Source organism: Etheostoma spectabile, chromosome 7, assembly GCF_008692095.1.
Source record: "Etheostoma spectabile isolate EspeVRDwgs_2016 chromosome 7, UIUC_Espe_1.0, whole genome shotgun sequence".
NCBI lineage: Eukaryota > Metazoa > Chordata > Actinopteri > Perciformes > Percidae > Etheostoma > Etheostoma spectabile.
In genome coordinates, this window is record NC_045739.1 from 20,792,348 (window position 1) to 20,802,028 (window position 9,681).

General features: G+C 41.8%; 1 protein-coding gene across 10 annotated transcripts in view; it reads left to right on the forward strand.

Moving 5' to 3' along the window:
• The first annotated feature begins 11 nt into the window (after positions 1-11).
• tns2a (tensin 2a) overlaps positions 12-9,681 on the forward strand; it is a 62,664-nt gene continuing 52,994 nt past the window's right edge. For 3 of the 10 annotated variants that reach the window (XM_032519765.1, XM_032519763.1, XM_032519764.1), the window contains exon 1: positions 82-783. In XM_032519765.1, coding sequence (XP_032375656.1) covers positions 655-783 — 129 coding nt within the window. In that variant the 5' untranslated portion in view covers positions 82-654. Of the gene's footprint in view, positions 17-79; positions 784-8,119; positions 8,294-9,681 lie in introns of those variants that run through there. The other 7 variants (XM_032519766.1, XM_032519761.1, XM_032519768.1 and 4 more) reach the window with 5 other exon arrangements.

Consider the following 9,681-nt stretch of genomic DNA (forward strand, 5'->3'; position numbering starts at 1 on the left):
GGGTTAGAACAGAGAGGTAATTGTATATGTAAGAGTGAGGCAGAAGAAGAGAGGTAGAAGCAGGAGGGAAGGGAGCGAGAAGGAAGGGAGAGAGAGACATGTTCTTGCGATGAGACGACTGGGGAAGAGGGACAGCGAGAGGACAACGAGTGGAGAGGAAAGGGTGAAGACAGAAAGAAGAAATAAAGGAGAGCTTTAAGGGATCCTCGAGCCTTGACATTTGAATCGAGGGTCATGTGTGGGAGTCCAGGGGACGGGGATGTAGTGAGTGTGTTCAACTGACAAAAAAAGAAACAGAGAGAAAAAGTAAAGTAGGGAACCTAAATGTGCGCAAGGAAGTTTGAGTGTTTGTAAGTTAAAGTGTGTGTGAAACAAAGAAGAGCAGTGAGCAGGGGTGGAGGCAGAAAAGTGGGGGAGTCCACATGTGACTGCAGCGGGCTGAGTTGGAGAGAGAGGTGTTTTTAAAGTGCGCATAGAAAAGGAGGGAGGGTAGCAAGAGCATGCAGAGTGTATCCTTCTGTCCCTCCCTGCAGCAGGGCTGAACAAGAGCCAGGAAAAAGGGGAAGGGCCTCCTGGTCCTTTCCAGCTGACAAAAACATCTGCCCAGAGAAGAGGAGAAGAGAGGTCCAAAGTCCAGTGGACCCGTCCACCTATATGGGTTGCGTCCTGAGTTCGGACTGGTGTGGGGAGGAAGAGGTGCAACCTGTGCCGGTGGTCAGGCACTCGTCTCTGAAGAGAAGGAGTCTGGAGAGGAGTGAGAGTGGCAGGATGAGGCTGACAAAGGTCAGTGTGTGCATGCAATGTTAACGTGAGTGATAAACAAACAACTAATTGGGCATGCATGTGTTTACATGTATCCATGACGAGTGCCTGTGTTTGTAGTCGGGGTATTGGACATGTCAAAGGATGACATTTCTTGGCTAAGTTATTTATCAAAGGTACGTTGTAGATTTAATGTAAAAGTTCCTATATGGCGGTTTTCCAGTCTTAACGACTACTCAAAGCGCTCAGTGTTGGATGGGTCACATCGTAGTCTGTTTACAGGGGATGTTTTTTTGCTCTAGAGGGAGCTGTGGGGAATCTAATAAAATTCCCTCGAGTGAGTCAGTGCTGGATGGGTGTGTGTGCCGTACAAGGTGTCACCTGCTCATTAGATTTACACTCCGAAGGCGCAGCATCGGGGTTCAGTGTCTTGCCCAAGGACACTTTAACATGGGGCTGCAGAGCCAGGGATCGAACCACCAACCTTCCAATTCCATGGCTGCACCATTATAGGGAAAATATATGTAGGATGTCATTGTGTCCATAGTAATGTACAATAACCAACGTGTCTTCATATATATATATATATATATATATTATAGACATGGTGTATTCTTTTATGGAGCCCATACTGTATGTTTTATATTGCATAATTGTAATAGCTTCATTAAAGGGGAATTGCACACATTTTACAACATCGTAGTCTGTTTACAGGTGAGGTTTTTTTCTCAAGAGGGATCTGTGGGAAATCTACTAAAATTGCCTCAAGTGATGTCATTTGAGTCAGTGTTGGATGGGTCTGAAGACTACAAGTTTGAATTTTGGGGGTGTAGAGGTAGCCTTACAGCAAGTGGATCGAGGCTACATGTTCTGCTACTGGAATAAAAAAAAGACAATATCTCTGGTTATGTTGCATTAATTTTAATACTTTTTATAAACATTCCATTGTGAGTCCAACAATGTTACAGAAGTGTGATGCTTAATCAGTGGAGCGTTTTTTTAAGTTGGTGCATTGGAGTCAAAACAATTATGTATACTAATTGTTTTTGGTTTTTAAGTGAAAAAAATATTTTATTTGAATTGCTACTTGAAGATGATCTAGCAGATCTTCAAGAATACATGTGTGGGTGTTGGTGGGGTCTACATTTTGAATTCACCAGCCATAGACCTTTAATTTTGTTGCCTTCCTACAGAAGTAATGGTGTTTTGGACAACACACCCAACAGATAAGCAGAGCAAGTGTAAGGGCAAGAGTACTGTCAATTTTCTCTTTTTCTTAATTTTGCGTGAAACAAAAGGATGCTTTGCACGTTCATGAGACCAACAGTAATTAGGAATCAGTAATAAAGTCAGTGGTCATGTTAAACTTTTGATACCTGATGGGAAATGATCTCCCCTGCTGCCTTCAGGTCAAAAGGTCAGCGTTGGTTAATGTCAGAGCCACATGTGATATTAAAGTGCGAGGAAATAACTACACATCCCATTCTTCTTTTGTGTGAGTAAATTTCAATGTGATAAGAGATCTGAAGTTTGAAGAAGTGGTTGTTTATATCCTTACAAGGAGCGTTTAAATGTGCTTTGCTTGTGCTTGATTGAAAATGTGATGTAGATAAGGATGGCATCTCCGAGTTGAGGTCACATCTGTGCTTACACAATGAAACTGTTGTGGCGGCCTTAGCAATGCTGAGGAATGACCATCATGTCAACAGAGCCGGGCTAGCTGGCTCGAGTGATCATAAGTTGCTATCAGCTATCAAGAGCACATTTTTACCTCCGTCCACCAGTTTGTATCACATTGGATTGCACACAAAAATTAGTCTCTGTTGCTTTGGTATCCAGATGTGTGAATTATCTAAGTGTTTGTGCATGCATTTTTCTAAATGTACATGCATTCCATCTTCCATCTGGGTTTTGTTTCGCATGTGTGTTTGTGTGCGTGCGTGCAAGTTTGGTTGCACCACAGTCCCAGTGGCTCCATACTACATGCTTAGCAGCGTGGGAATGTGGAGCCCTCTGGACGACGTCATCCTGCAGGGACCGACCCCACTACAGGGGTGTGGGAACCGGCTGGATCCCATTTATTATCCTAGAGGACGAGATGTTGTCTCATCTATTTATGGTCGTTTTTCATGAACTTGTTGCTCACGTTTTTATGGTTGCTTTCCATGGACCTGCAGACAAACATAGGTGTGAGAAGATCTAACTATTAGTGAAAACCTGACCAGGATGTGACTTGGCTTTAACATCTTTGTATCCTGGCATACTCATTGCCAAGTACTTACTGGAAAAACTTGGCAACAGAAAATGATGTTCCACATGCTGCACTTTGTTGATGTAATGTCAGGAACATGGGAAAGGGATGTGTTTTTTTTATCATTTGACTTTTTTCATTGACCGTTTTCTCATTAATTGTGCTCAAGAGCTTTACATACAGTATTTGTAGTTTGCAGGGTGGGGTTGAGGCATCCTTCAGTGTCATTAATGTTTTCTGAGCAGGGGTGTTATTTTACAAATGATGGAATTTTCATTATTCACTCCATGAATGAATTTAAAAATGTTAATTATTTGATTACCCGTAGCATTTTATGATTTCATACACTCATTCATTCTAAGCTTATTGCTTTGCTGTCCAACAGTTCATGGACAGCTGTTGCTGGAGAGTAGCTGAACATCAACAAACAATGTTCTAAAACTGGATTCTTGACATAAATAGATCCTGGTGTACAGACACAATAGTTCAAATGGCATTCTTAAAAAAGCCAAAACAAGCCACAGCAAATCCTGTGGGAAAAATCTAAGTATACAAGCTTTAGACAGAAGTAATGAAATTAACCACCTCGAGGTTATGGCCTTTTCATAAAATTAATTTTCTGAGAAATCTTGTTGTGTGTGATGATCACAAACAGATCATTGAAAGTTTAAAGTCCCTGATATCTTGACAGTCATCATAATACATGTGCACTTAATTCACCTACTGTACATGCAGAGCCATGGGTTCAAATCTGAGATTAATTAATGGAATCAGTTTAATATGAAACGTATTCTCACAAAGCCCTTACTGCAGGATCGTTGAGCCACGCTACCAGCGGGGCTCTAGAGGAAGCAACGTGAGTCGATCATCAACTTTGATCCTGAATGAAACATCGACTATTGGATGGATTGCCATGAGATTTAGCGCATATATCCATGGTGCCTGTACGTTGTATAACTTTGGCGATCATCTGACTTTTCCTCTGGTGCAACCATGAAGTTAACATTTTGGGTAATGACTGAAACGTCTATTAGACGTATTGTCATGACATCTGGGACAGACATTCATATTCCCATGAGGTTGAATTGTAATAACTCTGAGTGAATTGTCATTTGTCCAATACCTTGGTTTTATGACCAAAAACTAATGGCATCCCCTTCAGCCTCATTTGTACTTTGTGTTTAGGGCTAACTAGCAAATCTCACTTCTACTGCTCTTGTTCTATGCCTGTGTGATGATCGACGTCAGGCATTGATCTTGAATGGTTAGGGTCACGAGTATAGCCCATTGGTTAGGGGATTGGTTAAAGGCTGATATGGTTTTTCTGATTTGACTATAGACTGTTATATGTTGATCTCTTTTTTGTCAATATAACACTGCTTTGTTCCTTACTCTACAAGGGTTATGGATTCTAAGAATTCCAAGCTCACTGGTAGTTGTTGATATTGTCGGCGTTCCAGAAATAAAAGTCCATTCTTTCAACCCACTGCTTGTCACCCCTGAAGTATCATTTGTTATCCTACTAGTTCTGCTGTTGTTGACTCTAGAAATACATCGAGGCCTGGCGCTGTGACAGGGGTTTTATACGTATTTGTTTAGCTACCCTATAATTTCTCATGAACACCAAAAGTTTAGATTAGTCATGGCAAATACTGAGGCCTTGAGCCACAGGCATCCACTACAAAACACACCCAACACAGGAAGGAACACTGACCGGCTAGGGTTAAATATAGACACCCCCGCCCTCAAACATCCAGAATGAAACAAAGTATAATAGAAAAGAAACAGAAGTAATTCTCACACTCCTGGACGTCGGACAAAAGATGAATTCCAATGTAAACTTAAGACTCGAGGGGTGGCTGACTAGATTCCTGGGCTTCAAAACAATGATCCGTCGCAAACTCTGAGCAGGATTTAAGCAATGTTTGTTGTTGTGGGCACGCAGATGAAAGCTGATCAAGGCGAAAGGGGAAGACATAAACTATTTCCTCTGTCAGTAAGTAAAAAAAACAAAAAAACAGCACCGCCCTTAAAAGAAACACCTCACAGAAAACTATGCACCCAAAGATGTCGAGCTCAACGTTTGCCCAAGTTCTGAAAAATGTCTTTGGGTCTGAGAGGCGTTGGCTGACAGAATGGATTTTATTGAACTCATTGGCACAATACATGTGAACATGTGCTCCACATTGTCATCAGTATCTCTATGTCTCACCCACTGCTTTCTCACTCTTTAGCTCCTTTAACAGCTGCACCTTATCAGTCTTTGGCGTAGTGCTGTCTTACACAATCCTTCATCAGGCTACACAGTCCCCTTTTCGAGCCTCCTTCTCCCCTCGTTTCCTCTTGGCCTGGGTTCCCACTCTGTCCCCCTCTGATCCAAGTCCTTCAACTTCCTCAAGACTCAAAACTCACAGTTCTAGTCTCCCCCCGCACCATCTTGCAATACTTCATGGAGTGTTTTACCAATACCAAGCACCTTGCATTACGGTGTTGACTGCGATCAATTAGTGTTGGTCTAAGTGCAAAGAAAGATGAAGTCAGAATTCATTCCATGTGTGTTCAAAAGCTTCCCCCTCTTTCTTCATCTCCATCTTTCTTCCAACAGGACCCTCCCCCACTTTACTCACCCATTCAACCCCTCATTCCAATCCCAAGCACCAGCTTCCTGTCTCTCATGGGCCCTCAGTATTTTCTTAGTCTGGCATGTGGCCTTCCCACTCCTCCTGTTACCTTTTTCACCTTGCCACTTTGTTCAATGCCGCTTAATCCATGCCCCCCCGCCCCACTCCCCTGCCCCGCCCCCTCTCACACACCCTCATCTTTCTCCCTCACCCCGGCACAATCCAAAAGAAAGGGAGCCGGAAATTCCACAAACAAGAACCCTCCATTCTATCAGCCCTGCTTTTTCATGTCATGAGGCGGATATTCTGGTATTATGAGCAAAAGGAATGGACTGCATTACTGCACGTGTTTGTTTTTTGTTTGTTTTTTTTTTTTTGGGGGGGGGGCTATTACTGACTTAAAGTCTGGTTTCAGACTGATTGGTAGGGATATACTGTACCTACATGTCAATTGAACACACATGGAAGTGACTAAGAGATTGAAGCAGCAGCAAGCAGCAGACATAAACAATGCTCGGTGCATTAGAAGTCTGAGACTGGGGCGTATTATGGGCTAACAATTTAAGACAGGCAACTCAAAAGGCAGGAATCTCAATACAGTCAATGTGCATATACAGTATGTTGAGTATAATCACAACCATGAGCGTGTACAGATAGTTTGGCAAGGAATCTAAGATTTACATCACCATGTTTGACGCAAGAAGTGTTTTCTATGTTTCTATCACAGTAATTAGCTAAGCCTGGCTTTGCCTTTGAAAATATAAAATGCAAACATGCTTTATCCATGTTTTAGTCTAATCTAAAACACTGTATCCACACTACATCTGTGAATCCTTTCTCTTATTTCACCACCAGGTGCTGCTACTAACACACTAGTTCACTACTCAGCAGCTGTGGCAATGCAGATGTTAATCAAGGCACATCTGTGTGTGTGTGTGTGTGTGTGTGTGTGTGTGTGTGTGTGTGTGTGTGTGTTGGGAGTATGTTGTAAGAGAATAGGCACACTGACCAACGAGCCCAAGATGACATGAACTTTTGCAAGTGATTCCTGAACAAAGTATTTGTACACCTAGATGATACTTCTGCAGTTTCCATGGGTTACGGGCAGATTGTGGAGTAGGTCAGGTGGGTCAGGTTTATTTGGAGAGAAAAATAAGTAACAGTATTATCATTTCATGAAAAATATAACATTGATATATTTGTGTTAAAGGGCAAAAATAATAATGAATTCAAATTGTTGAGATGCTGATCCAGTAACCCTCTGGCTATGACAGTCAGCAAGTGACAAAATAAGGGACACAGGTCTGAAACATCCACCCTTTGCAACTCTGAGTGGTGGCAGTACAAATACAACAGTTGACTGAACCTCATGAAAAAAAGAGACCGGACCTTTAAATGTATATTGTGACAATATCCACTTCAAATCATAACAGGAGTTATCTCAGGACACTAGGTCTAGGCCATGCTCGATCATTTATAAAGACGATGGTGAGGAAACACTTCCTTTAAACCCCCAGTTTAAAATGAATACAAATGAACACATGTAGAACGGGACAGGGGGGGGAGGATGACGAGTTACTTGGGCTGAGGGGTACGTCAGACAAAAAAGGGCTGAGGACCACTGAGCTAGAGAGTCTGACTAAACTACATTTTGTTCAGACTACATTAAGTTCCTGAGCTATTCGTTGACATAAACATGTCTGTTACACATGTAATAATGCTTATGTATACTGTAGGAGGAGGGGAGGAAGCCCAGAGCTCTTGCACATGAGAACCATAATTAAAATGTGTGTGTGTGTGTGTGTGTGTGTGTGTGTGTTGGTTGTGTGTGTGTGTGTGTGTGTGTGTGTGTGTGTGTGTGTGTGTGTGTGAGATACATAGCCACATGTTTGTATACATGCTAAGGTTTCAAATGCCTCTTAGATTTTTTTGAAAAAGTCCCACCCAGATCCCCCTACCATACCATAATGTTGACCTTGTTGTGAAGGCTGTATGGCTGATTCTGTGGTTGATTAATTACAGCTAATCACATTTTTACTTGAAACTACTTGAGCAACAATACTATTGCACAGCCACCTCATCAATATATTAGATTAGATTCAACTTTATTGTCATTACACAGGTAGGCCTACAGGTACAAGGCAACGAAATGCAGTTTAGGTCTAACCAGAAGTGCAATAGCAACAAGTGCAGGATACACAATGGTTCCATAAGTGCAGGAGATGGATATGTACTGAATAAATATAGAGATGAATACTATTATAAACAGAATGTTATGGAATATAGGAATACGCTGTGTGATATATGTGATTAAACAAAAACTATGAGGTGGGATGATAGGGTAAAGCACATTCTGGATTCATCGTCACCTCCTCACTTCTCACCTCAGGCACTTTATAGTGTTTAATTCAGCCAATCCGGATCCAGTTTCCTTACGCTCCCCTCCAGAAACCGGCCTATCAGGGGAGGAAATTCCAGTTCTAGTACTCCCCACATGCGTGTAGCTGCGTGTAGCTCCACCCCGCAGACCCTGTTCGGAGGGTGGACCGGAGTAAAGAAAACAAGTTATCTCAGTGGCAGGCCATGTTCCTGATGGTCTAACTGAGAATGAGGGGCAGCTTTTAACCCAAGGAATATGATTAGCGGGAAAATGAACAAGGTAAGACCCCAAAGTCTATAAGCCTCGAGAGAAAGTTTGTGTTTATGTTTGCCTTAGATCCAGTGATTGGTCGGCCAGTTAAAGTTCCTTACAGTCAGAATTGCAGCGTTATGAAGGATTTTGGATGGAGGCGTTATGATGCTGAGTTTTCATGCGCTGGCTGCGCACTTGGTGAAACTGTGTCTGTGGAGACGCCATAACGTTAAAATCATGTTCAGTTTTTCCTTTATATGAGATGTTTGCTCAGGTAGCCTGCTACATATTTTAAGTAAAGTTATACATAACAACTTTTCTGGAGGTGGCTCCCTTAAGAGAAAAATATGCACTGTGCTGTTCAATGGGAGATGTAATGTGACGTATGTTTAGTTCGAGTTACAGTACATTTTATTTGATAACCCCAAATTAGGCCTATATAGGCAATTTATAACTGTTTTAATTACTGTGATTTCACAAGTAGGCTAGGTATGAGAAACATGGAGACTAAAAGAAACGTGTTCTTTGTCCGTCGCACTTTTATTAAACTGACATAAAGTGTTCTGAATAGAGTCATTTGATGAGGCCCACACCGTCCCCACTGTTACTGCGTCAGCGCCGCTCTGTTATTGTTAATGTAGCAAAGTCACGTCGGGGGGCTCTCCCGAGCGCGTGTGCGCGTGCAAGGTTTTGACGGAAGACGAGAGGTGACAGGTTCGTTTGGTTTGACGTTAAAATGCCAGTATAATTGCAGTGAGAACATTTGTATAAGTTCAAGCAGCCAATGCAAAATCAGTCACATGTGTGCATGAGTGTGATGGCTTCTCCACTATGTATATCCCAGAACACTCTTAGTGAATTCCTAGCTCTTGACCTAAAATAAATGTAAATAATAGTCAAAAGCCAAGGACATGAGCTGGAGAGGGGATTTAGATCAGCTGTCCTTTACCTACTTCTCTTACACATCTCTTATAAATTGACAATTTTTATTAATCAATCAAGATGTCAACTATTTAAGTAGTTTGAGTCATGTTTTTTTTTTAAAGAAAAGTACAAATTCTCTGAGCTAAGCTACTTCAATGTATTTTTTTCTGGTTTATTTACTCCTTGATGGTAGTAAACTGAGTATATTTGAGCTGTAGATGAAAAAAGCTTCTTGGGCTTTGGGAAACATTGACCGACATTTTGCACTATTTTTCTTAATGGAAATAAACATTAGTTGCAGCCCTGCAATGGAGACATAAAGTTACTGATGCAATATAAAATGTGCCCAAATAGTGGCGTTACAGTGCAATTTGGGCAAAAACTAGTGCCTTGGCTTGAGTAAGACACGCAACTTGTTGCTTCCAGCCTCCTTGGATTGGGATGATAGGCTGAGATGATAGATGTGTGTGTGTGTGTGTGTGTGTGTGTGT